Raw genomic sequence first — 25,222 nt, 5'->3', positions numbered from 1 at the left:
TTGATTGCTAAGAAAGGAACAGATTCCTGCTGGCTGGCAACAGTCACCCAGCAGACTGCACCACATCCCATCAAACCCAAACCCAAATCGGAATCAACCATCATCATGAGTTGACAAAGCTCTCAAATTTCCCCTCTCTAACCAGTCACGATGGAGGGAGATATTGTCAGTTATGTCTACAAACACAAAACAGGACCACCAGAGTCATCGAGTGCATCTTGCTCTGCTGAGACGGTTGCTTAAGGCAATAATGCAATCTGTCTGCAGCTGCCGATGTGTTTGTGACACATGTCCTCCCCTGTCGTCTCTGCAAGATGAGCACGGGCCCCATGCTGGACAGGAATATGTCTGCATCTGTATTTGTGTATACGTCCATGTATCTGTGTACTCTCCATATGAGAGGCGCATGTTCGGCAGGGAGAGGAGGAGAGATGTGGCAGGTAGGGGGATGTGAGCGGGTTTGAAGATTTAAAAGAGAGCAGTGTCAGAAGCAGACTGAGAATATCTCACCTGCTGTCCTCCTGGTTGATGAACATGTACATTTCCCAGGTAGTGTCTTCTGCGATCCCCCCATGAGGCACCAGCAGACTGATGCCTGCAGAGAAGGAGGTATGCAAAAACTGATCAACACACAGCCAGAGATTCACACAGGATAACCCCCCCCCCTCCACACACACATCTGCTTGGCTGTCAGGTCTCTTTACTGAGGGTGACAGCCAGGGAGAGGTGATGGCCCCAGAAAAAGGTGATGGAAGCAAGTCCCAAAGGCCTTGTGAATCAATGCTGCCAACAGTCTCTTTGTTACAACACACAAACACACAGGCACATACATACGCAAAATATTCTACTGTATGATGAACAATTACTGTCAATCTGCGCTGCAGTAGATAAAGCCCCTCAGGGGACAGGATGATGAATGTAGGCCACGGGACAGCAGCAGCTGAATAATGTGGTAGACTGAGCATCACAGGTTTATTTGGCATAACCTGCTAATGTTTTCTTCACATTATACAGTTGGGTTTTAAAACGTTAAAACGATGCTGCTTAGAATTAATTCATTTTGTCAAACGCTCCCAATTATGTATCACGTGCGGTTATAAACCCTTTGCATGGTCTGCAGATTGGGTTTGTCAGGACCCATCGCCCGGTGAGAGAATGCCACTGCTGTCTAACTTCAGTAAATAATCATGTTACTTGGGCGATCGATGGCATTTTCACATTTTCGCTGCAGAACAACCCTGACAAGGTCAAACAACTTCCAAATGCAATAACAGATGCTCTGTGTCGTCTCTGCTGCTGTTTTTACAGCTTTTACTTTATCGTGGTAGTGATTTCAGGTACATATTGAATGAACATTGCCCGTGCAGCAAGCCCACCTGTGTTCGGAACCACCAGCTGGCCCCCAGTGTGGCCAAACACTGCTGTAGCTTTGTGGAGAGGCCTGCTGGGAGTCAGAGAGACTTGCGGAGTGAAGAGGTTTTTGCTTCTCCTGCCCAGCGTCGTCCCCACTGCAACTCCTCTGTAGTCTGGAGCCAGGCCCCGTGGAAATGTCTGAGGGTGGGACATGACGTGGTACTCTGCCCTCTCTGCCACCCCTGGAGATACAGTGAGACAGCTGTGACTCACAGGTAAACAAACTCAAATCATGGACTTGAGAACTGAGATAGAATACAAGAATATGGCTCAACTGAAAACTCATTAACAGAAAGAAGAGATGGGAAAAATACAGGTTGAAAATACAAAACTAAGCATTTTCTTATTACACATACCACTATGGCAGTACCATAGACTGTATATACAGTAACATATATATATATAGACAACACAACAGCTCCACAAAAGTGAAGCTAAAGCCTCTCTCTCGCCACTTGAGTGTTGGATGCAGCTATAAACCCTGCCTTCCCCATTTTAATGGATGGGACATGGAACAAACACAAAAGTCAAAATACACATTAAATATATTGTTCTCAAAGATGGTTTCTGCTCTTATCACACTGAAGCATGGTTTTAATTAGTTATTTGATGCTATGAAAGCAGGGTTCTATGTTATTTTCCCCTCCCAGACACCGTAGTCTTTTAACATGAATTCAAGGCTACTTTTTACAGAACTGCCTTTTTCCAACGAGTTGGCAGGAAACACTAGAAAGTCTGCCAGAGCATTTCTAACCAATTCAATAAGCTGACAGCGTCTTACTGTGCTGTCAGCAACAGACTCTACACAAATGGAAGGTCACTATCTCAAAGTAAGAAGTCTTCTTTTTTTCTGGCTCTGATTTCAATGATCCGTTGTTTCCAAAATTACCATAAATGGACGAGTTGTAAATCTGCACTGTTGTCGTTGTAAAGTGAACATGGCACAGTAAAGAGCTTGACAGATGAAGCAACAGTAACCAAGCGGGATGTGGCTTAACCAATGGTCAATTTGTGATGCCCTCCAAGGTCATGACTGTTATTTTTCTTTGTATGAGCGCTTTCTTAGAGACTGCCTCGGGATGAAAACAGGTTCAATCCAAAAGGCTTATCCGTCTGACTGCAACTGCAGAGCTGTACACATCTCTGTAAGTCCATAAGTAGCTGACGACCACAGAGACAGGCTTTCATAACAGTTTTATTTTCTGACCTTTGACCTTGAGATCTGGTAACGGGTCAAGGAGCGAGCGCTCGGCCATCAGCTCCTTGTCAATGGAGTCCTGGAAACACATGGGGCTGGTGTAGGTGCGCGACACTGTCAGGTCAGGTTGCAGGGATGAGTTAATCAGCAGGGGGTTTGCTGGAAAACACACAGAGGAGGAGCATATTGTCAATTAGACGTCTTTAAGAAACAATAACATTTCTGGATTGTGACAATCTAAACTAAACTGCCACTAATGACAGCAATTAAAAATTGAAAGCGTATTTCATGACAATTAATCTTTATCCACCTGCTTTAATTGCCTCACCATGGAAACAAGGAGGGTATACCTTACTGTACCAATGTCACAATTAAAAATAAGTGACAGATTGGCTAATGCCAATGGCTGGAGTGATATTCATCAATTTTAATGTCACACTGTTTTAAAAATGACATTGAATTTCAGCATGTATTTATGATACACATGATATGAATATTTACGGTATTCTTCACATCCACATATCCAGCTTCAGGGGTATGCGTGTTGCTGTAGCTATAGCCGGGAGGTTTAGCACTTTTAGTCCCTCAAAGGGACAAAGATTAAAGCTTTCTCCGCCTCATGCTGTGTTATCAAAATGAACTTTATTATGCCCTGCTGAGAGCTGTTGCTGTGGCGACCCGTAATGTCAGCCTTGTCACAAATATGCCTCAATTTGTTGAGCAAACCCCACCACGCTTCCAGGCTGTGATGTTACGGTGTCTGGAGAAAAAGAAGGGACCGCAACTTCTCCATTCGGGTGGAAAAGAAATTAAAACAGTAATAAATTCAATTTTTTTTTCATTGTGGTATCATGAATCATTAATTGAATGTTGTATGTATTGTGGGACAAAACCCAATCCACAAAAGTGACACACTGCCCTGAGGAGGTTCTATTTCCCGTTTTGCTTTACAGCACCAGTAAAGAAGGTCCCAGTAATAACAGATGAGTTAAATTGTGAATTTGTTTATAATGGAAACAGTGTTTTGTTACCATATATCTTTTCAGTGCATGTTTATTGCCTTTGAGCAAACTGATGTTTGCAATAGAGCAATAAATACACACTGTGCTTTCCAGATGAAGCTTTATACTGTATGTTGTTGGACAGTTAGCACACTACAACAAGCCCAGACAGCATCTCCAGAAGGCAAACGAATTGAAAAATTAAAACCTGTCAGTCTGGCCACTAAAGCATTTTAACAATTGATGCAGCTATATCACAACACGAAGAAACGTATGTATAATTCATATATATACATAAATACATACAAGTACAAAACCTGCATGTTCTGGAGTTAAAAGGCTACACCATGATATTAATAATAGTTGCAATAAAACCAGAACCACATCTTGTATATTGTGGTGTCCTGATCCATCCATGCTCATATATGTGCAGGTGGTAATAGGTATGCAAGTGTGTTTTTGTATAAAAGAATTTGAATGTAGGTTGTGAGCTAAAATCAAATTATACTCAACATCCTTGTACGCCACCTGCCACAATGTCATAATGGCATTCCACCTTCCACCATTTAAATGTGATTTGTCTATTGAATATCAAGCCTCAAACTAATGAAACAGCATGATTGCACTTTCAGTCCTAAAGCAATTTCAAAAGATTTAAATAATCAACATAAACTCAGACAATTGATCCTCATGTTGTGAAATCCTGTTGTTGCATGTTTTAATACCATCAAACTGTATTGTATTGTTGCTGCAGCTGCTGTGTTTTAATGTTATGGTTTAAAATGAGCTTATAGCTAACTCTGGTATGCTAAGGACCCGTGTATAGCAAAATAAACTCTTATCATTTTTGATACAATGTTCATATCATACAAGTTAATAAATATATCAATCGTTTCACTGAACAGGCTTGTTATTTTCTGTATTCTTATGGAAAATCATAGTCATTTTTAATGGTAACGGGACTTTTTTTGTGTTTGTGCCTATTTGGTCTATTTTTATACGCCAAATGAACCCATTTGTGCAGAGGTGAGTCTGGTGCAGTAGCTGAGGCTGTATTCATGCAAATTAGGTGGTGCAATTTTGGCCCTCGTTTTCAATTGCTCTTTAACAAACCTCTTGTTGCAAAGTCAAGTGCAGACATTACATATTTAAACGGCTCTAGACGGCGAAGGTTCAAAAACAGACATCCTCAGTACAATTTCATGTTAGATTTAAAATATTGATGTGACAAATCCAAACATGTTTCAAAACATATGTAAGTGGGACGATGCAAGAGTCTGTGTTGAATCACAGGTGATATTACAGAAATAACCGTGGCTGTCATAGCTATCACATAGCCGCAGAAACGATAACTGCATTTCAACTCCACTTTCTAATTTATTGGGTGTGCTGAGTGTAATTATGCACGCGTTAAACAGCATGCATTTCATAATCAATTAATTAAATCATACAAAATGACAGCAGTCTCCAGCAAATTAACATCACAACTTGCTTTTCTACATGCCACACTAGTACACTAATCAGCATACTCTCAATAAAAACAGGAAAATGGAAGACGTCCTCCCTCAGGATGTGTCCTCCATCGGATTATTGGGAGCTGGCATTGTAAATGATTGGCGTCTGATTTTGGAACCAAAGCTTCCATTATTGTCATTTTATTATAGGACAAAACTTTTGCTTCTGAAGGATTGGATGCAGAACTCATCTGAACTCAGTTTTTTCAACTATTTTGTGCAATAAACATATATTTAAAGAGTTTCAAGAGCAATTTATACTTCACACTTAGTGTTGCTTTTAATGTCATTTTCTTTTGTCCCTCATTTAAACGATCCAGTTTGGAAACACTTGTTTGTGTAGTAAACTGTATAGTTTTGGATGTATAATAGGAAGCCTACAGTATGTTGAAGAGTGAGATGTGACATTTTCTCACAAGTCGTGAGTCACCTTGGCGAGAGGTCTTAAAGCTGAAGGACTGAAAGCCCCCGGTGAGGGCGGATGAGTCGATGACGTCAACACCGTACTCGCTCTGGCTTCTTCGATAAAGCGTGACAGCGACGATCAGCAGCACCACCGTCACCACGCCTGCTGCCAGGCCCGAATACAAGGCCACGTCACTGCCGTTCTCCACACCTAGGAGAGTCAAAAATGAGTGAGAGAGAAGCACATTTTCACTGACTTTTTCTCTGTAGCTTTCCAGCTCTGCTTAATAAGGAGGCATTTCCTGCCCACAATAAAATCTGTGTCGCTGCGGCAACACAGCTGAGTTTAAGTCGTGAGAGTCTTTTATAGGAGGGGAGTCTGTTTTAAAGTTTTGTTCCTTTGTTTAAACTTTTGTTTAGCGCCTTTTTTATTTTCAGTTCCATATCTGGCCTGCCTCCTGAAACACAGCTTCATTGTTCCATCCTCTAGTGTTAAAGCAACTAATGAGGAACCTCGGAAGGAAGGCGAGATATAATCAACCCAGCACCTGACTGTCAGTTCAAACACACTGCTTGGCGCTGGTGTTGGAGGAGCTCTGTGTTCCACTGGGATAATGTGACAAAACCAATTCATTAAATTAGCTCATTGGAGATGATTATGCACTATCTGGTCCCGCCAGTGCTGCCGCGTCCGACTCCACACCGAAAAAGAATGAGTGGGAAATAAAGAGGCTGCTAGCTTGTTCTTGAAAGATAATGAGATCTGGGCTGAAACAGGACATGCTGAGAAATCCTCTAAGTAACCTGAAGATCAAATTAGGAGAAATTGCCATAATATGCAAAGCGATATTAACAGCTACAGTAGAGGGTTAATTGAGGGCTGGGGAAGTTTTGGCTGCCTGGCTGGATTATGTTTGCCCGTTTCTGACAGACCAAAAAACACAACTGTGTTAAAGGACAAGTAAGGAGAAACATGCGCCTGTGGCTTGTAGGTAGAAAATTGATTTTTCACTGCACAAACTATGCAGCAGTAATCAACACATAAATGGCCAATTAGCCTACACAGCAATTATGCAAAATAGATGAATATATAGTGGTAAACCACAGGCTGCTTGGACTGAAATGCTGTACTGGATATATGACATATAAGGATATTAATAGAAATGTCATTCTATTACTGGCACAGAAGTAAACCGAGGTAATGATGGTGAAGATTATCATAACAAAACGTGTTATTTTTCTTAAGTTAATCTTAAAGGCAAGTATTTTTTGAGCTGTAAACTAAATGATATGATTGTTTTATGATGATATACAGTGATGCCTCAAAATTGCATTCATTACCAAATTAAAACCTAGTGTTGGCCCTTGCAGGACAAATGCTCTCCCCTAGAGTTAACCATATAAATGAAATCCCTAAACCTCCACAGCCCTTCCATATCATCAGACATCTAGCTTGCACGCACTCACACACTCACTCACTCACTCAACATAAATGAAATTGGATGATTTTAATAGAAATTCATGTTTTTTATTATCCTGCAAAAATACATTCCAACAAATAACTGAAATATTACCTGTATTTCCCACTCATTATTCATGCATGATGAATGTGACCTGAGGGACATCTACAACTACAGCTTGTCTATTTTAAGTCCTGGCAAATTCACAATGAGTCACGTAGAGAGTCGTTTTTCCAGGACAACACCTGTCACATTGATTTGTTTCACTTACACCACAGCTACTTGCTAAGCATTATAATCATTATAATTAAAAAGTATTGTTTATTCTGAGGGTAACATTATTAGAATGATTCCAGGGATGAGCTGCCAGTTGACTGAGGATGCTGTCACACTTAGAGTGCCAGGTTTAGCGTGTTAGGCCTATAAATGAAAATATTGAACTGGCTCTACCCTCATCAGACATGGACTTTATGTTAAGCCCTGTTTAGACCTGGTGTTTAACACCTGTCCTGATAGATCTGATCACTGGTAGACAGGCCTAAGTATATGTGTTCACAACTGGCAATAAAATGCGTCCTTAAATGGATAGTTTATCCAAAACTCAAAATTCATTCATTCAACCTCAACCTATGGCAATGGGGTGTTGGGTGAAGTGTTTGAGTCCACAAAACACTTCTGGAGTCTCAGGGGGTAAACTTTGTTAGAGCAGAATCCAATGCAATTGAAGTCAATGATGAGTCCTTCTTCAGACGTAATAAAACAACAGAAAAAACACAACATAACTCCATACTGCACCTGTGGAGTCATCCAAGTATCCTTAAGCCCCGATATTTATATTGAACTCCAAACGTGGTCATATACAGCAAGTTTGAACCCTAAATATCCTGTGATATCTTCCACCGAGATGCATTCAGTTCTTGTGGACTTTAAGACTTAAGACACGGTAGAAATTAACTTGTTTCGAGTCAGATTAGAATGTCGGGGGTTCCGGACACTTGGATGACACCACACGAGCAGTATAAATGCATGTTATGTTTTATCTGTTGTTTTATTATGTCTGAAGATGGGTCACTAATCAGCTACACTGTAACTCTAAAAGTGTTTTGTGGACTCAAGTACTTCAACAGTGACAAACCTATATTATCCCAATAACATCTATGCTAATGCAGGCGGGTCATTTTGGCCATGCGTGATGTCACATAAGAAGATGGTAAAGTTGTTAAAACAACATAATATAAAAAATGGAAGCTGACGAGAAACTCACCTTGTGGCTTTGCATCATGTAGCAACTTCCCATCTGCAAAGACAGAAATAACAAAACTTGACAGTTTCTCCATGACCATTTTCCTTACTGCATGCATTTGCTCATCAAATTACTATTTACGTATATATTCATGTCTGTACATGATTTGTGTTATATGTTTGGAGGGGAATGAAGGAATGAAGATGCATGAGGTTGCTGGTAATGAGTGTGATCATAATGGCCATCATGATCTAGCCCACACTGCCAGAAATTATGAACAGTAAATCTATTTATAGTCATGCACAAGGGGACTGACATTAATGAGCCTAAACAACGTTTTTCTAATAGTTAACCGTGGAGAGAGGTGCTGATGTTACCCACTCTGTGTGCAGAGGCCTCCGGTGCAGTTGTCTGTCGCCAGCGCTACCCCGTCACACAGCCGTCCTCCGTGTTTGGGCTCCGGGGCCGTACACTCTCTGCTGCGTTGCCTTTCGCAGCTTGAACTACACATTGACCACTCACTCCACTCTCCCCAGCTGCCATCGACTGAGGGATCAGACACAGAAACAAACGTTTATGAATGGACTGAATTTGTTTGCTTTTCTTCTCAAGTCACCAGAGAATCTATATCTCATTTACCCATTTACATGCCCTCACACACACACATCACCAGGAGCAGTTAGAGGATCAAGTCTTCGAACACACTCACTGGAAGAGAGATCTGGACTAAGAGTGACGAAACACATTCAAACAAAAGAATGAAGTTGCAGAAACACTCTTTCCCTAATGACAAAAAACTCACTTTTATAAAAAATATGGAAAACATCAAACACAAGATGATTCATCAGCGGTCTATGAATCTGTGGAGAACACCGTCAAGGTAAGCTCTGCACTATTAGATTTACAAAAAAAATTCCTTCCTCTGGTAGCCAAAATATTCCGCCGCCCTGCTGACTAAGCGGCATAAAGAACAGCCTGCCTCTGCCATACTCCATCAAGTCTCCTTTCCACCTCCTAAAGCTCTCAAAGTTCCCTTCTTCCTGCTAATCTCAACGCAAATGCACCTCTGTTTATTTTCAAACTCAGATGCAGAAAAAGAACCCTCCAGAAAAGGGCTGTTGCTGGCGGAGAGGAGATAATGTTTGCACGGGTGCACTGCCTTCCCCTGATTCCTTTATTTCTAAAGCCCGACTAGCATTCTTCTTTGTACTGGTGTGGTGGTTGAAATCATAAATTTGGTCTCATGTCGAAAAATAAAACACTTGGGCAGAGCAGATCACACAGCTGTTCTGATAACCGGAACTGCCGCTACTCTCAAAACCTGTTTGTTTCTCTCTCTGTTGTTTTCACCCTTCTCTCCATTTCCAATACATTTTCTCCTGATTGGCTGTTTTTTATAGTCTACTGCAGGGGTCTTCAACAATTTTCAGGCCAAGGACCCCCAAACTGGTGGAGAGATGGATCAGAGACCCCGATACTATATATATTGTATAAAATTGTGTTTTATAGTAAACTGGGCCTAGTACCATGTATAAACATAGCTACCCTGGTATTGTGTATTCAATACTAAGCTATTTAAATAATACACAGGTTTATATATTCATATTTTTATTTTAAACATGTGCAAGGTATAGGAGCTGCAGTGTGTGCATTGCTGACTGAAATATAACATCTTCTGCCTCCATTTATCAGTTCGCTACAATATGTTGGATTCATATTAATGTGCATTTAAAGACACCTACATTTGTGTGAAAAAATTGGTTGAAAAAAATATAAAAAATGGTCTAACAACCCAAAAATGTGCGACCCCCCTGCAGTACCTCCGCGGACCCCCCAGGGGTCGCGTACCCCCTGTTGAAGACCTCTGGTCTACTGCATTAGGGATCAGATACAAATCCCTATCACAGTGGAATCATGTGATTCATAAAGGTAAAATGTTATTGGATCAAAGGAAACTACAGTAAACTATACACTCTTGTCTTCAAAAGTGCTCTTAAGCACTTTGAGTGCTCTGGGGAACCTTTTCTTGGTAAAGAGCCTTTTTTTTGCAGTTTATTGTTCTTTGGGGAACTGAATTCAAGAGAAGAGTTCTACAAAACACCTGTAACTCCACTTTTGGTGCTTTGAAGAACATTTTCATGTTATATCACTTTTTTGGAGAGAAGAAGAATGTAATGTCGCCCTCTGGTAAATTCATTCAAATAATGAGATGAAATCATTCATTGTGGTGGAATCTTAGTTAACTGTGATTCAATTTCACACAGAATATAACTATTACCTCATCGCAATGTTTTTTGACTCACATTGTTTGATTGAAGAGCGAACTATGCATTCGCTTGCTATTTAGCGTTAGCCGCATTAGCTACATTAGCTGTGTTAGCTAACATTACCCACTAGCCAGTAGCCACCATTCTTCAGGCTGTTAAAGCGAAGGCCATGACGACACACAATTCAACAAATAATAAAGTATGCTGAATAACCTTGAGTAGTTTAGTGTAAGATTAATTTCACACAATAACTAAATAGTATCACTGATACTATTTAAAGTTAAATTCAACATTCACAATACAGAAGACATGAAGACCACATTGCATCTCAGTCTTGGGTCAGTCAGAGGCCACATATGGGGACACATGCCTAATTAACCAGTTAAATGGGGGGGGGGAGTTGCTCAATTTGGGACAAAATTCTGTTAAGTTTCATGCTTATATACTGTAGGTAATGGTAAGTCTACAGGAAATGAATGCAAGTCTATTGAATGTCTCCAAAAGTTAAATAATGTTGCCTTTGATGTCTGTAAATTAAAACATGTATTAAGGTTATTTCTTTATACAACAAGAAGAACACATTCAATACTAAAGCTAAGACCTTTGAACTGAACAGAGAATTGCCCTTACCCTAACCCCTAGATACAGTAGTTGGCGGTAATGCCAATTGATGTTTGTCGATAAACTGAAGGAATTAGTGAAACAAAACATTTGCAAATCAGATTTCTGAAGGGAGACAAGGACACTTAAAAACTGAAGATGAGTGACAAATTGACACTAATATACGGACTGAAAAGTTCTGTGGAGTGTTTGAACAGGGCGGCAGTCCTAGCAAAACGGAAAGACATCCAGACATTTCTCTCTGAACATGTGGAGGAAATGCTTGAATTCAGCCAGGGTCTCCCTGCAGACCCCGTAGAAGTGGCCTTTCGCTTTGAAGAGCAGTGGGGTATGTCAGCATGTAATTTTGAATTTGATATCAATAGGTAGAAGTGTCTAACTTTAAATAAGCAGTAAACTACCCAATACAAATCAACATTCATTTATTACTTTTGACAATTGGTTACTAAATAGTTTATATATCTTTAAGTTCATATATTAACTTCATTCTTCATATACAGTAGTCGGCAGTTTGGGATGATATTGTTAAGTTGTTACTTTATATCTGTGTAACTCACGAATATACATCATCTTTTCTCAGTCGGTCAATGTGGGTGTCTTAGTTAAGTTGTTAAAATGAGATAATGATATCTATCTATGTATCGCTCATGTCCACAGTTTCTAAAAATGTTTAATTGATTTGTCTAATTCAACAAATGTATTAATGTAACTATTTATTATTTGATTTAATGTATTTTAAATTTTATGTTTGCAGAGAAAAAACATTTTCACGAGATGGGTCACAAGAGAAGTGCTCCAGAGGAAACACCGATACCTGTGGCCGAACATCCACCTACACTCTCCACTCAATCACCTACAGGCAAGAAGAACAAGAAGCCACCTGCCTCCTTCAAACCAAAAGTGAGGAAAATAAAACTCCCACCAAAGAAACCAAGATGTGTCAGTGAAACGAAGAAAATACCTTTGTCATCTGTAGGGCCAACAAAAACAGGATACATACCAAAAGAAGGGTATGTTTACGATCCACAAACGAAGCCTCTGAGAAAAGCCAGGCCGGAAACTCAAACTGAAAAGGCTCTAAAAGACACTTGGAACTTGTTTGGTCACAAACAGAGGGCCAAGGACAGCAGAGCCGACTTGGGGCAAATGGACCCAGATAGCAAGCGTTACTCATCTACGTCTTATCAGTCATGCTTTTGCACTAAGTGCCCTTGCAATCACCATGGACATAATATCAACGTCCGGACATATGCTTTTGGCAACAACTTTCAATCTCAAACTGCCCAGTTTTTGAGAAAAGGCACTGGACCTTTTTTGGTGTCTGAGCAGGTATCAAGCATCAGCGGCTCTGCTGGCAGTAGCTGCCTTTGCTCTCAGGACTCGTATATGGCAAGTGTCATATCACATACAGTGAAATAGTTCAGCATTTCCTCAGGACTGAAGGGGAGCAGCATGTCTGCCAATCCCACAGACAAATATTTCAACAAGTACATTTTGGTCACACCTAGGGCTGTAACGGGACATTAAATGTTGGACTCAACTTCACAAGAAGTAGCACATATTCGCAGATCACAATTTGTCTCATAGGCCTTTAACAAGGTGTGACATCCTCTTCCTTTAACCATACACAAGAGTAAGGGAAAACAAACAAAAAAAAGAACAAAGGAAACAGGGGAAAAAGAACATAGAAACCTCAGGGAGAGCCACATGTGAGGGATCCCTCTCCCAGGACGGACAGAAGTGCAATAGATGCCACGTGTAATGGAGATAGTATCTTCAATGCTCTGAAGAAACTAACCACTTTTGTGTTGGTTCAGATTACAGTTGTACTATAGGTTTACTCACCGGGTGCTCCGGTTCACCTAAATAAAATAATTTAAGGATATTAAAAAGTATTAAGTCTGATTTCATTTATGCTTTCAGTTTCACTGCTGGAGTTTTCATGTTTGCTGGTAGTCTGGTAGGCTTCATAATGTTCTGAACTTTACACAATTAATTTGTGATATTGTTAGCTTTTGTTCAGTTTAGGAGTATTGCACATATATATCCACATTTGTGTGTGTGTGTGTTTGTGTCCCTCAGGAATTGCATTTTCTTCTTCGTCCCCCCTAACAATCAGATGAAATATTTGCCCCTGACATGTACATAGGTATTTCCCGAATGCACTTGAGGTAAATTTGACTTGCCATGGTCACTTACTTTTCAGATTATAAACACAAGTATTAACAGGAAGCTGTGCAGTTGGAGGACTTTTTGGATTCTCCATATTACTGCAACAAAGCTGTGCAGATGCACAAACAACAGCATGAAGACTAAGTCCTTGTTCTTACCTGGACACAGTGTGTTACAGGTGCTTTTCTGCACCGACATGCCCTCGCAAAAGGCTCCCCCGTTGAGCGGAGCTGGGTTAGTGCAAGTGCGGGAACGTTTTTGCACACCACGACCACAGCGAACATTACATGGGGACCAGTCTGTCCATGATGACCACCCTCCGTTCACTGTGTGCGCCCGAGAATGAAGGGAAAGAGATACATGTATAGTAATAGTGCACTCCATTTTGTGGATAACAGTGTATTTACTGTTATGACAAACAGCATCAGGGTGTCTGAGTCACAAGAGTTTCATCAGAGGTGAAAAAAAACAGTCTCTTATACAGAGGATCAATTTTGTCTTTCCATCCATATACTTCTTCCTCTGATTTGTTGCCTGTAATATTGTGGGATGATGAGCTACTCAGCTCATCTGCTGTCACAGGAAAGAGAGAAATACTAGTATTCCACCTACTATTGTACATCTGTCTGGAGCTAAAGGGAAGAGTAAGCCTGTCAGATACTTCATTACCATTATGGAAATTAATGATTGATGCGCCTCTAGAACAGACTGTAATAAAGAATCAGCTATATTTCTACAAAAGATAAATGCCCCTTCGGAACAAATAAAAATAACAGGATGAGAGGTCAGCTGACCGATTACAAGAACACCCCAATTGACAAGGTGAGAAAGGAGGTAGTGCTAGTATGACATTACAATTTCACTTATTCTCCTTTGTCTCAGCAGAGGTCTCTACAGGGCTATAAAGTTGTGTCTGCTGGCTCGCAGGTTTACAAAGCATTTTACACAAGGTGTTTAGTGCTGGCAGATAAAAGCCGGGGCGTTGTGACAGCCCACGTCACTGCCTTGCCATCATTAATAATTGAGTTCTTGTAAATATTGTGCCTGTGTCTCCTTGTCTTTACACAAGAGGGATCACTTGCCCATTACCTGCTCGTTAGACTCTTGAGTGAGAAAAGGCCACATGCTGTGGTTGAGCAGTGCTTTTTATATTAATGACTTTGGGGAATTTACCTGAGGGGCCACTTTGACAGCTAACGTCTGTAGTGAAAGCTGATATTTTCTGATGCAGGTAAGACAGCTGCTTGACATGGTTTTGATCATCTGCAGACCCAAAGCATTCATCTCCCGTGCATTTTTTGGCTGAGACAGAAGCTACCCTTGGATGAATTATTTGTGAATTTTTCTTTCTATCTTACCGTAGACTACAACAGTTGCCGTGGCACTGCGTCTTTTGGCCACAATGTTGCTGGCAACGCAGGTATAGTTTCCGGAATCAGACAGGCGAGCGTCTGAAATTATGAGATTATGGTCGCCTCTTGTATCGGTAACACTGTCAGAGCTTAGAGGCTCTTCGTTTTTTAGCCATTCCACCTGAAAACAGAAAAGTATATGTAAAAGTAGCTGAGCAGATGGACAGTTTTAAAGCAGAGAGATACCCAGGCGAATCAGGCAAGATAAACATTGTGAAATGATAATCAGGTTCAGGTCACATTCGCTAGGCTATCGACTTGATTTTTAACATTGTATGTGCTCGTATGTGAAACCCAAAACAAAACAGTATGCCTGTCATGTTTGGGTTTTGCTTGGTTACTTCTTTTTCTCAGGTTCAGCCAGGTTCGAAAAGGAAATAGTGGTCCAAGCCACACTAATGAAGAAGAATCAGTACTAACTCTGACCATGTATTACCAAATAATGTTTCCATGGTCTGATTGGAAATATTTTGTTTTAAAATAATTTTAAATATTCAGGTTACGATGATTTATTGACATCTGTAGTCGATATCTTTAGTTTTATTTTAGTTATCTCAAGGTACATGCTTTACTAATTGATCAAGAAAAATGATCGTCATTCTTCCTCTTGTTCGATTTCATCTTATCCGTGATTAGTAACAGTTTCCTTTACTACCTATATTATGTCATGATGCAATAAAGACAACATTTTACTTAACAAACATGATAGGCAACATTATTTTTTTAAACACACACCTCATAAGCACTTTTCGGGACCTTAGGCCAAACTGTTGTTTTCTAAAAGTTTCCTTTGATGTTGCTTTAACTATTTCAAATAGGTAAAATACACATATTGCATATCAATTTGTTTTGCTGACATATGACTTTTAGGAAACCCAAGCGTCTGGTATTGCAGTACCACCAGGACCGGTGCACCAACACAGTAGATTGCAGAAATGCACCTTGACTTTGGTTGCTATACGCTGATAAGCTGGACAAAGAAGACACAATTTTTTTATGGCAGCCCGACCCGTTAGAGGTGCAAAGTAATGAAAAGGGAAAGAGAAGTATGGCGGTGGTGCACCTTGTCAATGGTTGCCACCCGCCCATAGACCAAACAGAGGAAGACGAAGACGAATGTGACTATTACCAAGGTATTAGGCTGTAAACATTAATTGCTATCCACATACCTAGAGTGACCCAGATTTGTTATTAGCTATTTATTAGCAGTAAATCGGTAAAATAATACTGTTGACATTTCAGGGAATGTACTGGTTCAGCATTAACTCTGTTCTTCTTTTGTTTCCTCAAATGGTTTGTACATCTAAAACACATTGTCTCTCTTTGTTCAGTTCATTGGTGGTTGGCAACCAGTGTCAAGGTGCATTATCACCATCTACTATATCCCCTTCCTGTTTTCTTTGTTCTTCTTCCAAAGGTCCATCATCAAGGTGTATCACTGCCTTCATAAACACATCAAAGTCGATCCAATCACTTCCCAGCTCAGGGAATGGGACCATCCAAGGAGCACATTAATGCAACATTAGCAAACACCTCACTTGATATTAGTTGGATGGACAAAATAGTATTATGAAGGTTAGTGAAGGGGCACATCTCACTGCAGGGTTAGTAGGACAAGCACAACATGACTGACATCCACTTGGAGAAGGTGACGCAGTAGATAGGTCATATCCTTCACTGGTGCCAATGCTGTGGCTGTGTAGTGAGTGAAAGTAATAAGGAATTACAAAATAAAGGACGCTCTGTTGATGCTTCTCTACTCGCATGACTGGCCCTGTAAATTGCTATTAATGTGCCACTGGCTTGAGCTTTTCATTGAGAGAGACGGGCTGGGGCATGAGGGAGTGGGGTTTGATTTATGGCAGTGTATTTGAGGATTAAAAACTCCGCCCCACTGGGAGCACCATATGTTTGTACTCTAGTGTGTGCGTGTGTGTTTGTGTGGCATGTCCATTTGCCAAGGGAATGCAACAACAGCCAACAAACTCAGAGATTGCTTTGCTCTTTCGAACCACCCTGGATGAAAAAAATTGTAGTGGTAAATCAATAAATCAGGAGTCATGCTGTCACAACCTTTTCTTTTTTTCTCCATTTGATCGCTCAAGAAGTCTTTCATCATGCGCCTTTAATTTGGCCTTTTTCATCATTTGGCTCCACAGCTTTAAAGACAGACCGACCAACCACACTTGGTCTGCATTGGCCGTTCTATCACTTCTTTTCATTATATTTCCCCTTTCACACCTTCAATGTCTAATCAACCCTTGTGTTGCCATCCATGATGTATTATAGTCTCCAGAGCTACTAGCATCAATCCGCTATGCTATGGAGGCAGTCAGTTCCAACCTCACACAGTGAAACAATGCTGCAAATTTTAATTTAATTCACAATATCTTATGTCTTATCACACCTAATGATATATGATACTATTTATTTTAAAGGGCTAGTGCAGTGTCCGTTCAATCTTGTTAGAAATGGGCTGCTTGACTTGTGGTAACGCTGGTTGCAGCTTTCTTTCTGAAACTTCACCTGGGGATCTGTACAAATTGTAAAAGGTCAGTGAGAGTCGTTAACCTTTTTATTGAAAGTTTAGTGAAGCTCTGCTTAGTATAACCCTGAGCTGGAGAATCAAGTGGTGTTGTTCCTGATGTGCACCTGCCTGTTTACTCTTCTTGTGATCAGAAATGTCACTCATGTTGATGAGTCCCAGTCACTGCTGCTGCAGGGCGATGTTTGTTCAGAGGTTATTGATGTTGAATGCATTGCATGTCCCAATCATACCAAATCTGATTCTTCGTTGGGTCAATTCAAGTGTGATGCCAAGTAGTTGAATAATTCTCAAGATTTGCTAACCACAGACAGACAGACAGACAGACAGAGATGTAAATATAAGATAGATCATATTATGGACGTTCACAACAGAATGTCGTTTTATTGCTGTTTCTGCTCAAGTTTAACAAAGTTACATTTTGAGTTATTTTCAAATTTGCAAGCAGATAGATGATAGTGTTAAGATCAAGACGCTGAACTTACTTACACTAGTAAGGGGGTTGCCATTTTATCAGGTTAGAACAATGTTCCCTCAAAAAGTCTCATCTTTGAAATCAAATTAAAATTTTGTACTTGGTTGAAGTAATATCCATCTAGTTCCTATATTCTTTTAAATAAAGTGTAAGGTGTGCTTGTACACAGAGTTTACCCACTCCATCTGACTGCAGCCCTGTCTACTTTCAGTGAAGTAGGGCATTAACCTTGACAAGTAGGAGGTTTGTGCTTTATCACCCTCTCTACACATTCTGCAGCCTCTTCTGGGAAAAGAACGACGGAGGCGAGCTCTGTTGTTTTTACCAGGGTCATACATAGTCCATTATTTGTAATGACTCCACCTCAACGGAGTCTCTAATGTCACCAAGACACACAGCCTTTAGATGTTGTTTTGGTAATGAAGCAAGAGTCGACTTTTTGAACCCACTGACAAGTTGCATTCTAATAAAAGTAACAAATTACATTTGGAGGAAGATTCAAGCTTTAGCTCCTGCAGTCTTATTGCTGTACTACAATCATCACTCTAAATATAATGCAGGCTATTCTTAGTTCACTGCCTGTTTTTATGTGAGAAAAGGTCACTTTGATTACTATGTTATCTCAGATGAACACTTTCCATGTTGCACAGTAAGTTTTATTAACAACAATTATGCACAAATCATTATCTTTATTTCAGTGCATTATGTTATAAGAAATGTAACTATAGTTGGGTAGGAAAAAAAACTAATTAAAACCAAAGAAAAAAGGTTTTACTCCAGGTGGTCCTTAACAAGTGTAATAGATTAGAACCACTGAAGTGAAAATTAACCCCTAAACCATTATTGTCTCCCAGCATGTATTAAAGTGGGATGCATATTTATAGATGTTGCAACAAAATTTTATTTGAAAGGTATCAAGCTTGAACTATTATCTTGTTAAAATCATGGATAATAGTTCAACTCAGGAAAAACTGAGTAAAACTACATGTATGGCCTTAAGCAAAAACCAGAGATGGACTACACTCTTCCATAAACACATTTTTAAAGGAAAAAATCTAGTTTCTATCACAGTTTAGCAAGTAAAACAAATAGCTGGATAAATAAGCAACTGCGGTCTGGTCCTCTGCAGTGATTATATTAATCATTAAAGCAAGGCAGGGAATGTTTCCTCATCTACAATGTTCAACCAGGAGATTAAATCACTGAGGTGCTTCAATTTGTGATTTACAGACCTGTATGAGAAATGCGGTGGACATAATAATGACACCTTACAATAATAATACAATACAACACAATGTTACCTTATTACTCTTGAATTCAATCAAGCGCTATCTGACAAGGTCCAGAGAAAAAAAGCAGAACATTAATAAAATGATAACAGTAGTTTTATTGAGGAGGAATTGAATGGCGTTTCATTATATTGCAAGTGTCCGCTGTCTCCCAGGTTATATATTATACAATACAATAAAAGAATAACTATCAAAGATATCTGTGAAATTAGATGTCTGGAATCAGGGTCAATGAAATTATTATGCTGGTATCTTTTTACAAGGAGAGTGTGCGTAACCTTTTATGTCTGGAACACAGAGCACAGGGAAGTGGGTATGAAAGGAGGGAGAGATACTGAAACTGTGCGGTGGGATGTAATCTTAGCGCCAGTATGGAGTTTGAGTTAATCAAGTATTTTCAATTTGTCTTGTATAAGTTATAAGAGCTGTACATTATAAATTATCAAATACAAACGACGAACTGACATAAATGGAGATAGGTTGATCTAAATTCCTGCATGTTGCATTTTAGTGCGAATATTAATAAACTTTGAATAAATAGCTGACCAGTCAGTGGAGGGAACACACAGTTTTATAACATCACTCTGCACCATAGACGTTTGTAAAAGGCTTTAAAGCAATTAAAAGCAACAACAGCTACAATCAATAGTATTGTTATTAATTATTGGAGTTGGCTCAAAGTTATAAATGAACTTGAAGTTCTGTTGAAGTCTGTTTCAAGTGTGTAGAAAGGAGTAAGAAAAAGCAGATTCTTCCTAAATCAGTATGGATCTTTGGCCCCTGCAGGGTGAGCCATGTTTGTGATTCCAGAAAAATGTAGGTAGTGACAGTAAATTAACTGATGAGGAGGACTCACTAATAACAAGGATTAATTCTGAAGTAGCTACGGAGCATTAACAGTAGAAAGAAGACAGGCAGGTTTGAATAGGCACTGTATTAGTATTAAGAATCACCAACAAATTGGCAAATAAATAGTATAGTGCTTTTTCTGGTGCTCTGCACTGTTCTAATACAATACACCTTTTCATCAGTCGGCTGGATGCTTTTCTACAGCCTACATAATTATTATTTAAAAAATAAACCCTTATTAATTTTTCTTTGCTTTTAGATGTGAAGCACTTAAGTTCCAGGAATTAGACATGCTTCCACCCAGTTTTTTCCAATACTCTTTCCTCTAAATAATAAACCTGTTTCTCACGGCCTGTAGCTCACTGAGTTATACAATGTCAAGAATTGATGTGGTGAAAAATAACTGAATTGGTGGCATGCAATGATTGAATGAATGTCACTTCTAACAGTGGAAAGACCAATGCTTTTACTGACATTGACACTGGCATAGACACTTGTTGCTTTATTTAATGTTTCTCCGACCAATCACGTCACGGTATCCAGTCTGTGCACTTAGGTCAGTATCGGCCCTCATCTTTAGACAGACTCACCCCTTCATCAAAGAGGTCGTTTTTAGTTCATATGACTAAGGCTAGATTTTTAGATTTATTGTGACAGGAGTGTTAGATGATATGTCAACAAATACACTGACACATTGTCATCAGGTGTAGTCGACAAACTACAGAATTTGACAAGTACTGTAGAATCTATGCAAAACAATACTTGTGCATATTAGTATTGATGTACTAGTATTCTGATATTATTCTATAATGTGCTTTTTTCTGAACTCAAAACTTAGTTAACTTAATATTAATCAAAGGAGTCTTGGTCACATTCACAATGTTTTATAGATTAAGACAGTGAACGGAGGAGAGCTGGGTCTTTTCAGTGGCTTAAATTTAGTTTTGCCAGAGTGGTGCAGCCAGACTTAAAAAGCCAACTATTTCTCAATCAATGCTTTTTAGTTGGTATTGATAACAAGTGACTTTGAGTGTTGGAGTATCAGTGACTGTGGCATCGATCTGCCCTTCACTTAGGATTATGCACTCACCCTCTTTGCAAAGCTGTTGAGTTTTTTGCTAGGCGACTGCGAAAAGGCTGCCAGTGCTGGCTCTGTGCCCCTGTTTGATGGATTCCTTTATGTAGATAGCTAATATACTCTTTAATTAGTTTGACTGTATTGTTTTATTCTTTTTTTTAAAGTGTGTTCAGTAAAAAAGTAATGATACATTGTTGCAAAAGTAGAAAGCAATCACATGCGTTTGTGGTGTGTGTCTGCGGATGAGGAGCTGCACAGATTTGAAAAGATTTCTAACTTCAAAATCATTCACGTTCTCTATTCCAACAGAAAGACAACTTGTTTCTATGCACTCTATTAAAAAAACTATGCGAAACTAAAACTATCCAAACATTATAACAAAGACACAAAACTTGATTGTGTGAAGCTTAATCTTATTGGACCTTTCATCAGGAAATGAAACAAAGGGATGTTAAGGGAATATGAGCTCAGTTTGCTGAACGGCAAAGTGATAATTAGAAGGAGAAAGGTGTCATTTCATTAAAAATTGTCTTTTCCTATGGAACCGACCAAACATAATTGTCTCTGTGATTGCAGGAGTAGAATATGTTGGGACTGAGGTCCCAGTGATCTGACTTATAACAAAGAGTCGTAAAACTTGGGGAATCACTTCAGGAGACCCCTTACATTTAAAAATCCAGCATGGGGCCCTTATCTCCATGTGGCAGCAGGTCACTTCCTGGGTCCCCCACTGTAAGCCCGCCCCTGGGGGCCAAATCCTGACAACTCAATTGGCTGGAGGGCCACACTGACCCCTGACCCCTCCTCCCAGGGGGGAGTCACCTGGAACATGACTTAAAAAGGCTGTGCTCCCAGAAACCTTTCTCTTTCCTCCGATGCTGACGTTCCCATCAGGCCCTTTCGGGTCTGCCCAGAGGTTCCAGCAAACTTAACGAGGGAACTACTTTTCTCTTAACTGCTCTTTTTCACTCCAGCACTGACGTTCCAGTTAGGCCTCCTCAGGTCTGACCAGAGGTTCCCGTTGCTTAAGGAGGCAATAAGATGTTTGTTTCAATTCATTTCATTCATTTATTCTTTTATCTTAGTCGACGTTTTTATTTTGAAAAGGACTTTTCCTGTTTTAACTTGGAAAGATCAAACAGGAAATTGCTCGCTGGACGATCTCAAACTGTTTCATTTTCCCCACGGACTTTACTTTTGTTTTTCCAACGATCTACAAACGGCTTCAAACCAGCCGTCCCCTGCAGAAGCGCGACGTTCATCCCGCTGAGGAGTAAGAGGCAATCCACTCCGTTCCTGTAAAACAGCACGTTCTCCGCTGTTACAGAAGAAGACGAAGTTTCATTCCGTCAAGACAGCAGGAATAATTCGCTTCCTTTTCCGGTCCAGCGGCTGAGCTCCGGAGCTCCGCTCGTGAGAGAGACCACGTGATTCACTGGCCCCCGACACATTCGCGCCGAGGCGCAGACACACCGCGAGGGTGGTACAGTAAGAGACTTGATTATCTGGGCAGATGTTAGTTTAATACGTAGCGTATTGATTTAATACTTGAGTGTATTTTGTTGATGGAACCTCCGTGTTCCATTGTTTTAGCCGGCCACTACTCCGAGCCGCTACTTCCGGTTTCCGGTTTGATGGCAATGTTTTTGTGTTACAGTAAATAGGGCCGCGAGAAGCGCCTCCGCCCGCACTGTTAACGTCTGTGTGAGTCTGCAGTGATTTCACCGATCAGAACCTCGGCCCACAACGTTCGCTTGAGGGCTGAGGGGTGAATCACTGTTAATCTATCTCTGGCGTGTTTTTAAGAGCTTCTTTGAACTCTCCTTACATGTTTTCTCTCTCTCTCTCTCTCTCTCTCCTTCTAAACCGACCTATACACACTTCCGATCTGTATTTATAATACAGGTCATGTCACATAGTTAAATCTATGCTTAGAGAGGCTGAACACATCTGGAAACCATTCGGCCCCCAAAGCCAAGCAGAGATAAGAATTCTCTTTGTCTAAAATTTCCTTTGTGTAATTCATGTGACGACCACCAGTGTGCGCTCCGGCCACATGGTGTCATTAACATAGACTCCATCTTGAATAACGCAAGTTAACCCACCATTTTGAGTCTATTATTGCCACGCCTCCGCTCTCTCTCTCCTCCCATCCTGGCTCTAAATTCATAACGGCTCCGCAATCTTGTTTTGTAGTCAATCCGCCATTTTGAGAGTTTTTAGGCCTTGATTCCACGAATCATGATCGGCCGCCATCTTAGATGTGACTGCGTCATCGCCACGCCCCCTTTCTTTTCTCTCGCTCTCTCGCTCTCTCACACACACACACCCACACACACACAGACACTTTGATAGACACAGACAGATACACACACACAGAGACACATAGATGTACCAGAGGTTACATGCGTGTTCTAAATTGTGATAAGCTGCTGTTGTTATCTTTGAAATATGGGAGTTTGTTAAAATGATAAATCATTAAATAACACTAACTTTATTTCACATACACACACATAGACACACATACACAGAGAGACACTTTGACACAGACACACACACACAGAGACAGACATACATAGGTAGACCGCAGGTTTTACATGTATTTTCTGAATTGTGATAAGTGCTGCTGCTGTGTTTATCTTTGAAATATCGGAGCTTGTTAAAATGATAAATCATTGAATAACATTATAACTTTATTTCCCCTTTTTAATAAATACTTTTGTAATTAAAGTATCTGTAGTCTGTGATTATTTGTGCATAAGTGTGTGATTGCAGCTGGATTATGATTGCCTGTGCTCGAACTTAGAAGCCTTCACTGTTTATTAAGTAATCGTTAATATTAAAATATTGACATTATTAATTTGACATTTATCATTATGAGACTGATAATTATAGCTTGACATCGTTGGTCCCTGGAAACCAGGGTGGTGCCCCCTTTCTCAATTATTAATATAGATAGTATTATTCTTAAATTGATAATTTTATTGTTTTTGACTAATTATTTTCATTATTCTTGGTTGATAACCTTATCATTGTTAATTGATAGCTTGTACTTTCTAATTGATAATTCCTATTTTCTCATTAGTGGTTTTATTGTTATTTGATTACTGATCATCTTCAATTAATAATTTAATTATTTTTGATAGATAATTTTTATTATTTTAATAATCATATTTCATGATTATTAATAATTAGCCAACGTCAAGTCTACTCCTATTGCACAACAAATATATTCTTACTGCCTTTGGTGAGTTAAATTTTTTTGGGCCCTAATGTCGGGGAATTCTTACAATGCAAATCAAAATAATCGTCTTGTACTGCGGTTGGTTTTTCAGATTCATGTTTTGGCTTTGATTAATCTCTCTCCCTCCGCCCCTCCTTCACTCTTTTCCTCTGTTCGCTGCAGGAAGTGTGTAAACCCCGAGTGTGATTTGCATACTGCGTTGGACCAAGAGTCTGCCCTTTGGGGGAAAGCGATAGAGAGATGCACATGCTGATGAGAAGGCAGGGACAGGACGGACTCAAATGAGCCTGATAAGCCAGCGCCGGGGGAGGAGAGGAGACGGATTTGCTTAATTGGCAAATTTGTTCCACTTAGATAGCAGCAACCAGTGGTGAACAACACCGCACCTAACCCTGCTGATCAGGCCTCGCGGGCAGTGTGATGGGGTGGGGGGGTTATGTGGTGTCAAGGTCGCGATGTTGACCGTGACACAGCAGCTAAAGTAAAGACCGCGCCGCACGCTGTGTCCCTCTGAACGTCTTCCTTGTAACTTTGTCTTGTTTTGTTACAGTTCAATTTTCTAGCCAGAAGAAGGAGAGCAAATAAAACAAAGTCATGATACGCTGAAAGTAGCATCAACGTTTCAGCAGGGGAGCTGTGTACCACGCAGCAGTTTCATCTCTCTGATAACTTCAAGCTGTTTGAAGATGGTGAGATGAAAGAGCCGACAGGCCTGGTGGACTGTGTGTTTATAAGCAGAAAGGTATCTTAAACTTAACACACGTAAAAAGAAAAAGAATGTTCCTCTCAAGTCATCCCAGTTCCTCCATGCATCACCTATACACCCAACTATTATGACCTGCATTTACAATTATTCGAATAGCAAGTGAAAGCGACAGGAAGACAATTAGAAAGCATTGCAGTAGGTTTTGTTCCATTTGATTCAATTAAGGTTGAGTTTTGAGCGCCCTCCCCCTCTCACTCCTCTCGTGCCTGTAGCCTCTCCGCCTTCCCTCAGCCACGTGTGGCCTTTTCTCAATGCAACAATGACTTTCAT

General features: G+C 40.1%; 1 protein-coding gene across 1 annotated transcript in view; it reads right to left on the bottom strand.

Moving 5' to 3' along the window:
• The window catches only part of LOC133006326 (netrin receptor UNC5D-like), a 179,409-nt gene that overhangs the window by 17,258 nt on the left and 136,929 nt on the right, over positions 1–25,222 (bottom strand). The window contains exons 5-12 of the mRNA XM_061075657.1: positions 14,653–14,827; positions 13,453–13,620; positions 8,616–8,780; positions 8,256–8,288; positions 5,557–5,742; positions 2,621–2,770; positions 1,377–1,595; positions 511–595 (exon numbers count right to left, since the gene is read on the bottom strand). Coding sequence (XP_060931640.1) covers positions 511–595; positions 1,377–1,595; positions 2,621–2,770; positions 5,557–5,742; positions 8,256–8,288; positions 8,616–8,780; positions 13,453–13,620; positions 14,653–14,827 — 1,181 coding nt within the window. The remainder of the gene's footprint in view (positions 1–510; positions 596–1,376; positions 1,596–2,620; positions 2,771–5,556; positions 5,743–8,255; positions 8,289–8,615; positions 8,781–13,452; positions 13,621–14,652; positions 14,828–25,222) is intronic.

Source organism: Limanda limanda, chromosome 1, assembly GCF_963576545.1.
Source record: "Limanda limanda chromosome 1, fLimLim1.1, whole genome shotgun sequence".
Taxonomy (NCBI): domain Eukaryota; kingdom Metazoa; phylum Chordata; class Actinopteri; order Pleuronectiformes; family Pleuronectidae; genus Limanda; species Limanda limanda.
The sequence above is the reverse complement of the archived record's forward strand: the minus strand, read 5'-3'. Positions and strand labels throughout refer to the sequence as shown.